The 16,641-nt window shown below is 40.8% G+C and overlaps 1 protein-coding gene across 11 annotated transcripts in view; it reads left to right on the plus strand.

Annotated features, from left to right (window-relative positions):
- ARHGAP11A (Rho GTPase activating protein 11A) overlaps nucleotides 1-16,641 on the plus strand; it is a 144,212-nt gene that overhangs the window by 87,494 nt on the left and 40,077 nt on the right. For 10 of the 11 annotated variants that reach the window (XM_084975318.1, XM_084975348.1, XM_084975338.1 and 7 more), the window contains 2 exons: nucleotides 2,122-2,439; nucleotides 11,354-11,543. In XM_084975318.1, the coding sequence (XP_084831444.1) occupies nucleotides 11,511-11,543 (33 nt within the window). In that variant the 5' untranslated portion in view covers nucleotides 2,122-2,439; nucleotides 11,354-11,510. The remainder of the gene's footprint in view (nucleotides 1-2,121; nucleotides 2,440-11,353; nucleotides 11,544-16,641) is intronic. The other variant, XM_084975294.1, reaches the window with a different exon arrangement.

Here is a 16,641-nt window from a genome sequence, read left to right on the forward strand (position 1 = left end):
AAGGAACTGGAAAACAAATTTTTTCTGATTAAATCATGAGTTGTCAGTAGTTTGCAGCTTCCTTCTGCTCACCTGTAACAGATTTTGAACTGACATTGGCTTGGATCCTAAAAATTATTACAGATCCAGGGTCAGTAGAAGTGGGTAAGTGGGGATGGGGTTAGATGAAGCAGTGGTTACAGACCACTTTGGAAGTTGCACCACTTGAAATATTCTAATTGTGTATAATTTTTAATATAATTATAAGGAAATTGTTGTTTAAACTTGTATTATATGTGTAACAGTAGAAGTGTGTCAACTTGCATGGCTAACACTGAGGAAAGAATTTTTCATGTGTGTGACATGTGAGGATGTATGTGTGTATGTGAAAGCTTCACTCAGAAGGTGACTTGAGCTGAGTCTCCAGGGATGAGTGTTTCAGGTGGATAAGAACGGCGGGGCCCTTCAGTCAGAATAAACAGCACTTCATCAGTAGAGAGGCATTGAAAACAAAGAAGCTTGTCTCCCCAGACCTGGGCAAAATATGACACTTGAGAAAAAGGCAGCAAGTTTGATCACTGATCCAACAGCTATTAAACTGGCCATGTGGAGCTTACCCTTCTGTGCTTAGGCTTGGCCTGGCTGCTCCTTGTTCATGACCTTGGGTTCCCTGATCCTCAGGAGCTGACCAAATCCACCTTGTTTATACTCACGGGATTCAAACTTTGGCCTGTTACTGCCTCTTTGGCAGACACTTGAGTCTCTGCCTCCAGCTCTCCAACTCTGAACCTGTTTCTTTTTAGCAGAAAGGCACATCTGGATCCCTCCTTAAAATGAAGACTTCCAGGGAGTTCCCATTGTGGTTCAGTGGGTTACAACCCAAATAGTATCCATGAGGATATGGGTTGGATCCCTGACCTCGCTCAGTGGGTTAAGTATCTGGGTTTGCTGTGGCTGTGATGTAGGCTGACATCTGTATTCCCGATTCGACTCCTAGCTGGGAACTTCCTTATGCCGCAGGTGCAGTCCTAAAAAGCAAAAAAAAAAAAAAAAAAAAAAAAAAAAAAATATATATATATATATATATATATATACACACACAGAGATTTCCAGATCATTCCTTTTGTGCATAGCTCATTTCTGTGTCTTTCATACCCACCTCTCCAACCTGGTGTTTATTTTGGACATTCTTTTCAGCCCATAACACAAACTTCAAATAACTCTGCTTATCTGTTTGAATAAAAGTTTGTTTTGTTTTATCCTAAAGGAAAATAGACTGGAAAACTATATGCCATCCCTTTCCCACTGTGGTACAATAAGAGATACATTTGATCTTTGTCCCCAGTTTCCTTGCACAAAGCTCCCCAAACGTGTGGGATTTCCTGAGTGATACAAGGGTCTTTTGTCACTCACCTGGAACCCCTTTTGAGCCCACCTGAGTTTATGCTAAGGAGATGACTTAGATGCCCACAGCTAGTCACAGAAAACCTGAAAGATTAGAGGGCTGGAATTTTTTGGTCCCACCCACCAACTTCTGGGAACTAGAAGTGAGTGGCTACAGATTAAGCCCTATAAAATCTCTTGAACAAGAGTTGATAGGCTTCTGTGTTGGTGAAGGTATTCCGTGCTGGTAGGGTGGTGCACCCCTATTGTGTGTGATCGGAAACTCCTGTGTGGGATCTTGAACCTCACCCTTTGTACCTCTTCATCTGGCTGTTCATTTGTATCTTTTATAATATCCTTTATAATAAACTGATAAAAGTAAGTAAATGTTTATCCAACTTTTATGAGCTGCTCTAGCAAATCATTTGAATCCAAGGAGGGGCCATGGGAACTAGCAATTTATAGCTGGTAGGTCAGAAGCACATGTAACAGCTTGCTCTTGTGAATGCCATCGAAAGTGGGATAGAATTGAATTAAATTTGGAGACTTGGTGATGTAAGAAACATATATCAAACCCACTGATCTATTACATTTGGCCATTTAGGCCCAAAAATCTCATCATCAATGATCCCCCATCCTTCATCAGTCATGGTTTGGCACAGTCCTTTTTTTATTTTTTTGATTGTTGATACATTGTTATGCCTTGCAAATTTCCAGCAGCATAAGATTCACAGTTTTTTTTTTTTCATTCTTTTTCAGATTATTTTCTCACAGTGTGGCACAGTCCTTGAAGACAGAAAAGCAAATTTGGAACATATAAAAGTTCTTCTAGTTCTCGTGGCTTCATGGTTTTACCCTAAGATTTAATTATCTGCAGCCCATAAATTCTAATAACAAAAGCTAAATAATACTTTTGCATTATTTCTTTTCAAATTTCTGATCCTTGTGGATCACTTTTCTGTGTCGGAGGAAACCATGTTGACCCTCTTTCCTGTAGAAAGAATGAAATGTCACCAAGAGTTCCCCTGCTGCCACCCCCTGAGGATGATGAGTGCTGATGCACCAACTAGCATCAAGGTACCATCAGTCTGCAATGCTTGCAGGGGGCTCCCTCATTCTGGGTTATAATGAAAAGAGATTTTCTGATTTCATTAGGTGCTCGACATCCAAGAAACTTTTTTTTGGAGGGGTGCACTGCACCCAGGCATGCAGAAGTTCCCAGGGATCAAACCCGTGCCACAGTGTGACCTGAACTACAGCAGTGACAATGCCAGATCCCAAACTCACTGAGCCACCAGGGAACTCCCCCCCAAGAAACTGGACTATAGTCTTGTGAGATGATTTTTGTCTCCCAGTTCAAATGTTATCACATCTTAACACCTGGTTCAGCTCTGATAGTGTCACCATTATTACTGGAGGCCTGGCACAACACCTTGGCACCTCATCCAGATTTCTCAGTAAATCCACGTGTTTGCAGTTTGCAAAATGATCAGATCTTGTCTTAGTCATTCAGGCTACCATAACAGAAATACAATAGACTAGGGGGACCTAACAACAAACATTTATTTCTCAGTCTAGAGGCTGAGAAGTCCAAGGCCATGGTACCAGCAGAAATGGGGTCTGGTGAGTCCTCTGCCTAGTTTGTAAATGAATGCCTTACTACCATGTCCTCCCATGACGAAAAGTGAGATTGAGAAGAGACAGTATTATAGGCTGAATTGTTCTCAACCCCCCTCCCCCAATTCATATGTTGAAGCCCCTTCCCCCAGTACCTCAGAATGACCATATTTGGAGATAGGGTCTTTAAGGAGTGATTAAATTGAGGACTGTAGGGTCAGCTCTAATCCAATCTGCTTGATGTCCTCAAAGAAGAGGAGATTAGGACACACAGAGAGACACTGGGATGCACTTGGAATGACCATATGAGGACACAGAGAGAAGGTGACCTTCTCCAGAGGCAAGGAGAGGACTTAGAAGATGCTAATATCCTGCCAACATCCTGATCTTGTACTTCTAGCCTCCAGAAATGTGAGACAATCAATTTCTGTTTTTTAAGCTCCCAGTCTATGGTATTTTGTATGGTAGCCTGTATGGTCGGGCCATTCACGATGGCTGTTCTCTTGCTCCCTATACATTCCCTGCTTGATGAATCCATGCTTCACTCACCTGACTATCCAATCCTCTTAATTATAGGGGTTTAATTAGTAACTGCCTACGTGCTTGCTCCCTGCCCCAGCCACTGGTTTCCTTGGTAACTGATGAGCCAACCTGACATTAATGCCTCCTGTAGATGGTAGCCTCCTTCCCTGAGTAGCCAAGGTTGCTGCAGTATCCTGCCTGATGTCTGCTGTTCACAGTGGGGTGTCGCCGCAGGACCTTTAGCTTCAGACTTGTAAGATTCCCTACCCAACAAATCATGAATGTCTCTACTGCTTGGTCTCATGGCTGGGCAATTGGAAGGCTTGCAGGCCTGCAGGGTGCAGTCCAACACAGCCCTAGCAAATGCATACATAGAGTAATAGACAATTGTTAATAAGCATTTAAACAAATAAAATAATACTTCTTTTGGGGGCTACAGTGTGAAGCAGAAATAGAATGACCCAATGATCTTACAGTTTCACCCCTGTTTCCAGGGTATTTGGAGGATAAAAGCATTGCCCATGAGCCCTCTGAGTAACTGAATTGGGCTGATTCCAGATCTGGATTACTGCTGCTACCCAGGTGCCTTAGCAGTAAACTATTGACCATATGTCCCAGTTTTCACCTATCCTAGGTCAGTTACTGTCTCTTCTTTTGAGTGCCCATTTTGACTTTGAAATATGTCCTGATTTATATGAGAAGTGATATAGGTAATTCGGAGTAATGTGCCTCTCTATATAAGAAACCTCTTTGAGCTGGGGTCAGAAAAGCAAGCAGTATCCTCCCTGGATGATTTTCTGAAGGAAAAAAGGAGCCAAGTGTCAGCAGCAATGTGGGAAGTCCATACCTCAAAACAATGAGCAAGCTAACAAAGAAAACGCAAGATTTAGTACATTGTCATAGACCTCTATACCATACACAAACACACACACAGCATCAGCCTAGAAACCCTCCACCATCCCCAAGTCCAAGTGCATGGGGTTGCATTGCACCTGATCTCTCTTCCTCCATATTCTTTCAAAGGGTTTCCAAAGTTTTGGTGATTTCTCCCATTAAACCTGCTTGTTAAAGGAATTCAGTTTTACTTGCTCTATCAGCATAAGTACATGTGGGCCTATGGAGGAGATCCTACAGTATAACAGACCAGCCCACCTCCATTTTCTGCTTCTGTGCAGAGGAGGGAATGATATTTCATGTAAGTAAATTTGCTTACAGGGAGAAGTGGATGCAAATGAAATTTTAAAAGAGTAGCTGCTTAGAGAGTAGATCCTAAATGTTCTCAGTACACACACACCAATTATAATTATGTGCAGTGGATGTGTTAACTTTAGTGTGGCAAGCATTTTGCGGTATATACATGTATCAAACCATCCCCTTGTACACCTTAAATTTGCACAATGTTATATGTCAATTATATCTCAATAAAGCTGGAAAAAGAAAAGCAGCTGTAATGAGGAAGATGGCTAGCAAGCAACAGTAGCTTAAGGAAAAACAAAATCTTTATATGAAATAACAGCAACCTAGGGAAGTGGCCTCCTAGATGCTATTTTTGTTTTCAGCATTTCAGGTTAACACAGATTGAGTTAATGATGTTTTCCTATAGCTCCCAGGCAACTCAGAAACGGCAGGGCTCAGACTAGCAGAGATGCACTTCATGCAGATTTGGAGGGAATGAGAAGCCAGGCCCAGGGGTTGTGCTGAGTCTCCAGTCTGCAGATACAGAGGAAAGTAGTATTATATCAGGGATTCTCTACTGTACCCTAGACACGTGGCAATTTTCACAGGTCTTCTCCTTGTCAGTTTAACCAGTTTGAATCAGCTACCCAATTTCAGTGGCTAACAGGCTTCTTTATTAAAGTAACCCCAGAGGTTCAATGATGGAAAATGAGCCATATTAAAGTAGAGGATCATTTAAGAATCCTGACTTCCATTTCACCCCTGGTGTTTATGTTTTCCGGGGGAGAGATAAAAATGTGTAGATTCAGAAAAAGGAAATTTCTGAAACCCTAATGGGAAAGTTTGAGATGTTTCCTGCTGCTAACAAATTGTTAAAGACTAAAACATCAGCTCAAACTGAGGTCCACTTTTTGGATGACTGGTGATTGCTACCTGGAGACTTTATGTCAGCCCATTTAAGTAAATGAAAATTGTTAGAGACATTTCAAAGTTCCAGCTCCATTTTTTCTTTAGAAACATTTTCTTATCCTATGCCTTTTTTTCAAATCATTTGTTTTCTCAACATTATTATTAAAAAACCTGATTCATGAATGCTTCATGAACCTCAGTAAGTGTTGTATACGTGTGTACATGTGCATGTGTGCACATGTGTGCTCACATGCACATGTGTATATTTTCCTGTGTACCTTTTGGACAACTCTCTGAGTTTTGTAAATAATTATCTGCATTGGGGTCGTATTCTTTGCATCATAAGCTCCAGGAGGACTCTTCCTAGGTCTATGAATATTGAATTCTATTACTATATGATGCTTAAAATGTAAGCATTATAGAGATGGTGTAAGATAGAGGACTGTTCCTGAAAAGAAAATTGGAATTTTTTGGTTATTCATATTATATTATAATTCATATTATCAATGCACGGTGCCATATTTTGTTATTATCTTAAAATATTGTGGGTTTTTTTCCCTTAGTATAGCCTTTTTTTTTTTTTAACCAAAAACAATTGCATTCAAGTTAGATAAGATAAAGACATTCAGCCTGATATAAAAGCAGAAGTCATGAATGTTTGGTCTTCCTGTCAAACCTTTGGCCTCCAGGCAGCATCTATTTCATGCCAAATGCACTGCGTGTTGTGTTTTTTTGTTAATTTGTTTTATTGTAGCAAAAAGCACATAAGATAAAATTTACTGTGTTTACCATTTTAAAGTGTACAGTTTAGTAGGGTTAAGTATATTTCCACTGTTGTGCAATGGATTGATGGAAATTTTTCATCATGTAGAACTGAAACTTAATACCCATTAAATAACAACTCCCCCAGTCCTCTTTTCCTCAGCCCCTGGTAACCACCATTCTGCTTTCTATTTCTAAGAATTTGACTACCTTAGATATCTCATATAAGTGGAAGTGTGTGGTATTTGTCTTTTGATGACCGATTTATTTCATTTAACATAATGTTCTCAAAGTCCATCCATCTCATAGCTTCTGAGAGAAAGTCCTTCCTTTTCAAAGGTTGAATAATATTCCACTGCATGCATACCTCACATTTTGTTTATCCACTCATGCATTGATGGACATTTGAGTTGCTTCTATCTCTTGGCTATTGTAAATAGTGCTGCTATGAACATAGACATGCAGAAATCTCTTTGAAATCATCATATCAATTCTTTTGAATATATACCCAGAAGTGAGAATGCTGGATCATACTGTAGTTATATTTTAAATTAAAAAAATTTTTTTTTCTTTTTACAGCTGTACCTGGTGGCATATAGAAGTTCTTGGGCTAGGAGTCTAATTGGAACTGCAGCTGCTGGCCCATGCCACAGCCATTACAATGCCAGATCTGAGCTGCATCTGTGACCTATGCCACACCTTGTAGCAATGCTGGATTCTTAAACTACTTAGCAAGGCCAGGGATCGAACCCAAATCCTCGCTGACACTGCCTTGGGTTCTTAACTCCCTGAGAACTCCGTATTTTTAATTTTTTGAAGAATCACCATACTGTTTTCTGTAGTGGTTTACAGTCTATTTTATAGAACCTTTTTATAGTCCTACTAACAGTGCATAAATCTCCAACTTCTCCACATCCTGATTAACACTTGTTACTTTCTGTTTTTCTGATAGTAGCCATCCTAAAGGGTATGAGTCTTACTGAGTTTTGACTAACAGTTTCCACAACTTCTATAAGGTTCTATTCCAGTGTCCTATCATCTTCACTATTGAAATAACTTAGGTTATGTTTGTTCACTCAGCCTTTATGTAGCACTTACTTTGTGCTAGGAATAAGTGAATAAAAGACTATTTAAAAAGACATCTTGCATGCCATCAAAGAGCCAAAAGTCTCATCAGGGACAGGCCTGTAAATACATAATCGTGTATTTACATATGATACAACATGTCACATTTATATCACATAAGCAATGTGGTTAAGTGTCAAAATGCACCCAGGTACAATGTTGCAGGGCTACAGGGCAGTGCTAAGGAGGGAGTACTTAACTGCTTGGGGAGAGAACTCCAAGGAGATGATGACTAAGCTAATTCTTGAAGCATAGGGTTCCTAAGACAGAGAAGGAGAAAAGAAAGGCCGAGGGGAGTTTGCATGAGAAGAGGTATGAAGGAATGGAAGAATCTTCAAGTTTAGGAAATCACCAGTTTTTTTCTATGGATATGGTCAGAGCATAGGATATATGCTGCAGTGTGACAAAGGAAATGGCAGAGTTCATGCCAAAGTGTAGGCAAGAACCAGATGGGAAGAGTCTTGTGAGTCATGCTCTAGAAGAGGCTCTCACGTCCATGATCAGGAAATTGGCATGGATGCAAAAATGTAATGGGGTTGGGGGAGGGGAGAGAACAAGAAATTCAGACATTTCAATTGTCCTTTACAGGTTAAATTAAATAGAGATGTTAATGTAAGACCAGATTCAAAAGATCCTTAGGGGTTGTATATATGGGCTCTGATGAGTCTTTTGCTGTGGTACATAATGGAAGGTGAAGAATCCAGGATGGCTCAGATTTCTGATTTGGGTGGTTGCTGATGGCATTGACTGAGATGAGAAAATAGAAAGAAGAACAAGCAGGCTGTTGGTGTTTGTTGGTGGGGGCAGGGGAGGGGGAGAGATGCCAGGAGGTTGACAAGGAGAAAGAAAGAGAAGAGGTACCTGTTAGATAGAGAGAGATATTTAAAATTGGAAAAATGAGCCCGGAGTACCAGAACAAGGTCTGAGCCAGAACAACATAGATTTAGAAGTCACACTGATAAATTAGTAAAGGCATGAGGGAAGGGGTGACATTACCCAGACAGACCACGCAGAACAGGAGAAAGCTGGCTACAAAATTCTGGGGAGCCCAGCATTCCCGGGGTGAGAGATATAGGAGAAGGTTAGAAGAGCCAGAAGAAAGGGACTCCCTGGTTGACCAGAGAAGTGAGATAACTGAAAATTGTTCAGTGAATTTGGCAACCAGATTATTGTCACTTTGGCAAGAGTACTTTCAGTGAATTAAAGGCCAGAGGACTCAGATCACAGTGATCTAAGGGAGGTGAGGAACTGAAATCCATAAATATAGAATACCATTTCAAGGTTTTTGTAAAGAGAGGAAGAGACTAGGAGGGGATAGCTGGAGACCCAAAGGAAAGTTTTTCTTTTTCTTTCCTTCCTTCCTTCCTTCCTTCCTTCTTTTCTTTCCTTCTTTCCTTCTTTCCTTTCTTTCTTTCTTTCTTTCTTTCTTTCTTTCTTTCTTTCTTTCTTTCTTTCTTTCTTTCTTTCTTTCTCTTTCTTTCTTTCTTTCTTTCTTTCTTTCTTTCTTTCTTTCTTTCTTTCTTTCTTTCTTTCTTTCTTTCTACTGGTTGTTTTTCTGAGATGAGTATGTTTTTAGTATTAGAGAAAGGAACCAGTGGAGAAGGAAAAACTGGAAATGGAAGAGAAGGGGGGCAATTGATGGAACAAGATCCTGAAGTAAAAAGCTGGATGAGGAGTTCCCGTCGTGGCGCAGTGGTTAACGAATCCGACTAGGAACCATGAGGTTGCGGGTTCGGTCCCTGCCCTTGCTCAGTGGGTTAACGATCCGGCGTTGCCGTGAGCTGTGGTGTAGGTTGCAGACACGGCTCGGATCTGGCGTTGCTGTGGCTCTGGCGAAGGCCGGTGGCTACAGCTCCGATTCAACCCCTAGCCTGGGAACCTCCATATGCCGCGGGAGCGGCCCAAGAAATAGCAACAACAACAAAAAGACAAAAAAAAAAAAAAAAAAAAAAGCTGGATGGGCTCAAAGTGCAAGTGAAGACATTAGCATTGGAGGGGTCCCTTCTTCCTCAAGAAGATAAAAACAGATGTTCTGGGGCACACATCTCTATGTGTAAGTGGGATCATTCCTTTTTTTTTTTTTTTTTTGAGGGTGGGGGGATCATTTCTTTTTATTCTTGACAGCAAGTCTTAATTCTCAACAAAGATGGAAAATGGATAAACCTCTTTCTCCATTATTAAAACCACAGAAATATAAATCCTACTGTCTTGAGTTTCCCCTCCTCTTTTAGTTATTTGAACTCCAATTAAATCTGTAAAAGTCACCTTTGTTGGAAGGATCCAAACAGCTGGAATCTCCTAGGCATTTCTCCTTAGGATTTCCCAGCCAAAAAAAAAAAAAAAAAAGGATCCCCAGTTTATTGATGGCAGGGTTGCTAAGCAACCATGTCACTATCCAACATTATTTACCAAAATGGCCTGACACAGAAAATAACCTGTCTTTAAGTGCAAATATAACTCCCAATTTCATTTTGCTCTCTCCTCTTTCCCCATAAATTTGGCAGTCTTTATTCAAATGGAATATTTGCCATAAAACACAAAAAATATTTGTTTCCTTAACACTGGAATTTAAGTCATTTAGCCCATTATGCAAAAATTTAGCCTATATCCATTCCAGAACAGAAACCAGGGAAATTCTTAAGAGTTGTGTGACTTCATTTAGAAACAGTCCCATCCATTATGCAGTTGCATCAAGCTAGAGAAAAATAGAAAAGATTTGCCATAGAGAATTATAAATAGGACTTAAGAATGAACATTTTTATAAGCTTCGAGGTACTCGTTTCTTGAGTATAAAGCATCCTTGTGTGATGGAAAAATATAATATTTATTATTATTTTGCTTTTTATGGCTGCACCCACAGCACATGGAGGTTCCCAGGCTGGGGGTTGAATCGGAGCTACAGCTGCTGGCCTACCCCACAGCCACAGCAACTCGGGATCCGAGCTGCATCTACCACCCACACCACAGCTCACAGCAACACTGGATCCTTACCCCACTGAGCGAGGCCAGGGATCAAACCCTCGACCTCATGGTTCCTAGCCAGATTTGTTTCCTCTGTGCCACGACAGGAACTCCTATAATATTTATTATTTATGCTTATATTTAGCATTAAAATTCGTGATGATAATGTACTTTGCCTGATACCGTGATTTATAACATTTAATGCTTACCAACTTTCATTTTGGGGGCAAAATTTTATTTCTGAGATAATTATGATGACTGGGGGAATGGAGAGGGAGCTAATATTGATTAGGTCCAACTGTACACTGGGAACCTTGCACACATAATCTCACTTACCTCCCAAACCCATGAAATAGTTCTTATCTTTATCTACTTACCTACTGGAGTTGCTCCCAGGTGTGTAAAATGTTAGATCCAGGACAGTCTCCTCTCTTTCTTCCAGGTTTTCTAGTGCAGCATCACTTCAACTCAGGAAGACTAAGTGAACACTACTAGTTGAGCTTTCTCATACTCATCTTTTTTTTTTTTCTGCTTTTTTTTTTTTTTTTTTTAGGGCCGCACCTGTGGCATATGGAGGTTCCCAGGCTAGAGGTCAAATTGGAGCTACAGCTGCTGGCCTTTCCCATAGCCACAGCAACTCAGGATCCAAGCCATGTCTGGCACTTACACCACAGTTCAGAGGGAGGCCAGGGATCGAACCCTCATCCTCATGGATACTAGTTGGATTCATTTCCGCTGCACCACAATGGGAACTCCAAACTCATCATTTTAAAAAAGAGCTTATTAGGCACTATCTGGTATATAACCAGTTTCTTAGTTACCAAGCACTCTCTCCTCACTGGACTGATTTTTTATTCCCCCTTTAATGTCTTATTTTTACTTTATCTTTGAAGCTCACTATCATTCCATTTCTTATCAGGCCCTCTCCAAAAGTCCCAGAATCCCTTGATTGCCTGGCCTTCACTAACAAGTCTAGCCTATCTTATCAACTGATAATGCATTCTGAAACTATGGTGGGTCAATAAAGAAGATATAAAGTCTATCGAGATGATGTTCTGGGACTGGAAAACATCAATATGAATAGAAGACCTTCCAAGTTGCTAAACCAAGTAAGTAACAATGTATGCAATATATTCATTAAAGGAAAGAAAATAGTATTAATCCTAGATCCTGTATAAAAAGCCAATGAAGATGAAATTGATGAGTGGACATTTCATGAAACGAAATCTGAAGCTAACATTTCCAGAGTTCCTTGGTGGCTCCACAGGTTAAGAATCTGGTGCTGTCACTGCTGTGGCTTGGGTCACTACTATGTTGTAGGTTCAATCCCTGCTCTGGGAATTTCTGTGTGCTTCAGGTGCAGCCATAAAATTAAAAAAAAAACAAAAAACATATATGTCTGAGGTATGGTCTTTGAGAGTCACATTTCCATCCACAATGACATAGAGCTGCTTTAAAATACATTTCACTGAAATTTCATTCTACGTGAGTATTCAAAACTAGCCATGCAAAATTAAGAAAGAAAATCAATTTCAGTATAGTAAAATAGACTTTACCATCGTTCCAAGAAATTTGGAAAATAGAACTTCACACTTGGTACACTCTTGGCCATAAAAAAATGCACTAAGGTGGTTTATTCATCTTATCAACCATACATTTTAATCAAAAGTCAGTGGCTTTGTGACATAGAGATCTGTTTGTTTGCCTCTGCCAGAGACTGGACTGTTCATAAAATTTAATGTGTTCACGTGGATCCATTGGCTAATAAAAAAAAAAAAAGTGTGGATTTGAGGATTATGCTGCCCTGTTTATGCAGGAAAATTATCCTAAACTGAAGATGTTTTGTGTTCCTTTACTACCCTCTACTGGTACGTTCTAAGGTAGTGCTTAATTTTTAGGAAGTTGATAGAAACCTCAATTGTGTTTTTAAAACTATAAGAAAATATATTGAAAATTGTGAACAGTGTATTCAGTATTTTTCTACAGTGCAATTCTTTCAGCTTGAAATATTTAACATTATTTTCTAGAATAAATCATTGGTCTATATAGTTTGTTTTTAGTGTCCACATACAATTTTTTCCACCCACTTATATTTGATGCGTGGCCCAGAGAATGGAGCCACGTGAAATAGGAAGAATGCATTTTGCCATAAGACTGAGTTCATTTACAAATTGAAATAGTACCACACCTGTTTGTATTAAGCCATTTATATTATAAAATATTCTCCTGTCTGTATAGCGTGAGATAGGTATGCCCATTCTAAAATATAGAGCTTACTCTTCCTAAAAAGCAAAAAGGATGTCTGGGGTCAGCCACAGGTAAAATTCTGAAATAGATTCATGTACTTGGCTCCTCCAGCTGTTCTCTTTTTTGCCATTTCCTCTATAAACCCCTCTGTCTCTTCCCCAGGTGACCCAATGTTCTAATGCTATCAAAGTCTTCCTTTAGGAAATCAAGTGTCTGAAACAGAAAGTGTCTTGTCTGTCAGCATAATTTGCATTTTAAAAGAAAGTCGGAAGGAAAGTCACAGCCATCAGCCCCTAAGAGGAAATTACAGAGACTAGTGAGGGTGACATTTTTAGATAGAAAGATTTTCAGTTGCCACTCAAATCAAGAGGTGGTGACTTTGAAATCAAGACTGCTCCCAAGTTCACCAGCATCCCCCACAGGAAGCAGGTTGTAAGCGTGTTGTGTGTGTGTTAGACTGAGCATGGATTTTGGAGACAGGTAGATCCACCTTGGAATCAGCTCTGCCATTATTAAAGTTTAGGACCTTGTACAATCTTCTAACCTTTCTAAGCCTCAGTTTTCTCATCTGTAAAATAGGGACAATACCTACTTCATAGGGCTGCCATGAAGATTAACGCCTGGCACATCATATACAATAAATGCCAGTTCCCTCTGCCCCTTCCCTTGATGGAGCTTCTCAGATGTCAGAGTATTTAAGCTTTGCAGAAGGTTAGAAACACCACTAAGAATTTCAAGTATTAGGTGGTCCGGGTAGATAAGATCTTTCCTAGAAATTTTTCATAAGAAATATTGCCTAGAAATAGTTACAAATCAGGCTTCAGAGCTGCTTCACCCAGAATTCCTGTGCGTATCATGGGCTCTCATCTGGATGTGAGATATCCACAGAGCTTCATGTTTCTTTCTGTACACTCCTTTGGGGCTGCAGAAGCACTATTGATATGCCATCTCAGACTCCCCGGTCCCTGTCTCACTGTACCAAAGCCTTGGAACGGGGGATGTTTTCAAATTTATTAAAGCAAAAGTACATTTTCAGAGAGGGAGAGGGAACTCAGGTGTGTGCAGGTTAAAAAGAGGACATGACTCACTCTGCAGTAGTATTTATACCCAAGAGTGCGACCAGAGTGGAGCCCCAATTTGCTCTTCTGATTGGTGTTGGGCAGGATACCTTATTTGCCTGGGGAACAGGATATATGGTGGCCAGGTGGGGAATGGGCCACATTCCTTCTCTAGCAGGGAGTGAGCAGCCCGGGCTGGTCAAGGTGGAGGAAGGAGCAGTACAATGAGACATGGCCAGAGCCTTTTGGGTTTAATCTCCTTGAAGGGGACTTGAAGCCTATAATACTGTCTTTAGTTAACAACTACTTCTGCTTGGTGTGGTACAGAGGGGCAGCATGCATGTGGAGCTGTCCCTGCTGCAGTTCAGTGGAAGAAAGGGTCATGCATTTAGGTCAGACAGCATCATAGACCCAGGGGGTTAGGTGCCCAGTACCCTTCAGAAACCATCAGCTCCCCCTTAACCATCATCCTCAAAGGTGTGAAGATGTCTCACCAACTGGTCCTATTATCACTCATTTCTTATCTCACATTTTGCCTTCAGGGAAAGTTCTAAAGCAATTAAGCTCCCCATTATATTAAGTTCCATAGAGACAGAATTCTATGAACATGCAAGGTGGTTCAATGAATTTAAGTCTGCTGGCAGGGGTTAAGCGAATCTACCCCTCTTTTAATTTTGGCCATAAAAGTGCACTGAGGTAGTTCATTCTTCCTATCTCCAATAAATTCTGATCAAAAGTCCAGGCATTAGAATTTTAACACCTCATATATTCTGTGGATTATAGTGATGTACTTTACTGCCATGACCTTTTCAATATTCTGTAATTTGCTTGACTGAGCCTGGAGGCATTATTGACCTCTGCCCAAGGCATATGGAATAAATAGATAAACACATTAAACTCTTCAAGGGAAACTTGCAAAGGGGAAGGAAGCCTCACACCAGCCATGTCAGTCTATCAGGGAAATGGGAGTGTCTTTCTTTCCCCTTCCTTAAGCATTTGGAAGTGAATGCCTTTGTTCTAAGGTGCAAGGAAAAAGGATCATATTAGAAAGATGCTGGAGAAGAGTTCTACACACAGGATGGCACAACATGCAGTGTAAGGATTTCTGTCTTTTAGCATTTTCTCCAGCTGTCGGAATTCCCTGAGAGCTGAGGCTTCTGAGATGTCTACACTGCAAGTACCTATAATAACAATAGTTAACATTTATAGAGGTCTTCAATGCACTAGGCAAAAATACTAAGACTTTCATCTGAGTCATGTTAGTCTCATAAAAACTCACTGAGGTGGATACTTCAATGATTTCCATTTGATAGAGGAGGAATGTGGGGCTCAGACAAGTTAGATAACTTTCCCATAATGAAGTGGTCGAGCTGGAATTCAAACCCTGGTCATCTGACTTCACTCTCCCTGGTGGTCCTAAATATTCAGCTCTCAGGAGTTCCTGTTGTAGCCCAGTGGTTAACAAACTTGGCTAGTATCCAGAAGGGTGAGGGTTCAACTCCTGGCCTCGCTCAGTCAGTTAAGGATCCAGCCTTGCCATGAGCTGTGTTGTAGGTTGCAGACATGGCTCAGATCCTGCATTTCGGTGGCTGTTGTGTAGGCCAGCAGCTGCAACTCCAATTGGACCCTAGCCTGGGAACATCCATGTGCCATGGGTGCAGCCCTAAAAAGCCAAAGGAAAAAAAAAAAAAAAGAAATTTCTCAGATTTTCTGCTGGGAGGAGGTTAGCTGAGGAACAGCCCGTGGCACTGGCCCTCTGGATCCACCACAGCTTTTACACCTGGGCTGCTCCTAGCCAATGACTGAGGGTTACAAGAGCAGGCCCATTCCTATGGGGTACCAGACTCTTATAACATGTGACTTTGAGTGAGGAATTCCCAACTGCCTGACCAAAATTTCTCAGAGCTGTGCTGCAGTTGGAGGTTCTTCTTCTCCATTTCTCTTTCCTGGCCTTCCTCACTCACAGGTGTCAGAACTGCACCAGGACCTAAAGGTTCTCTCTGCCTACTCTGGCTTCCTCTCCTTTATCTTTCACAGAACATCCCCCATAAATCTCTTGTATGTCTAATCAGGTCTTGGCATTGGCTTCTTAAACACTACCCTTGCTTTGTTCTGAAGAGTGGCATAAACCTCCCTATCTTTGTCTTCTTCCTTCAAGAGTCAGGTAAGAATTGCCAGTGATATTTTGGCTTGATAGAATGTCTGTCTTTCAGACTATTTTCCTCACACACACACACACACACACACACACTTTTCCCCTTCTTTTAATGAGTAATGTATGTTGTCTGCAATTATGTGCAAACTTTTTCCTCTTTTTTTTTTTTTGTCTTTTTAGGGCCATACCCATGGCATATGGAAGTTCCCAGGCTAGAGGTTGAATTGGAGCTGCAGGCCTACACCACAGCCACAGCAACAGCACATCTGAGGCATGTCTGTGACCTGCACTACAGCTCATGGCAACACCAGATCCTTAACCCACTGAGGGAGGCCAGGGATAGAACCTGCGTCTTCATGGATACTAGTTGGGTTTGTTACTGCTGAGCCACGATGGGAAATCTTGTCCAAACTTCTTAGATCCGAGAGACCATATAAACATTTGACTGAAGGTTGGAGACACAGTGTGAATGCAGAGAGGAAAGCCCACCAAGTACAAGAAGAGCATTGCTGAAGGGTGTTCTCCATGGGTTTACATGAACACAGTACACAGTGCGCCAAAGCCCGCTTGGACACCAACCACAGTGTGCTTTGAAATAATGAGAGAAAATATAACTTCACAGTCAAATATTAAGAAGGCAGTCCATTTCCTCTAAGTACACTTAAAAACCTGTATCATCATGTAAACAAAACCTGTATTAATATTTATGGATGTTTTAATGTATATAGATGTAATCTTCCTGAAGTC

The sequence above is a fragment of the Sus scrofa genome, chromosome 1 (assembly GCF_054392235.1).
Source record: "Sus scrofa isolate SSC_HxYL_T2T_F1_AM1 chromosome 1, Sscrofa_HxYL_maternal_Yorkshire_Landrace_v2.0, whole genome shotgun sequence".
NCBI lineage: Eukaryota > Metazoa > Chordata > Mammalia > Artiodactyla > Suidae > Sus > Sus scrofa.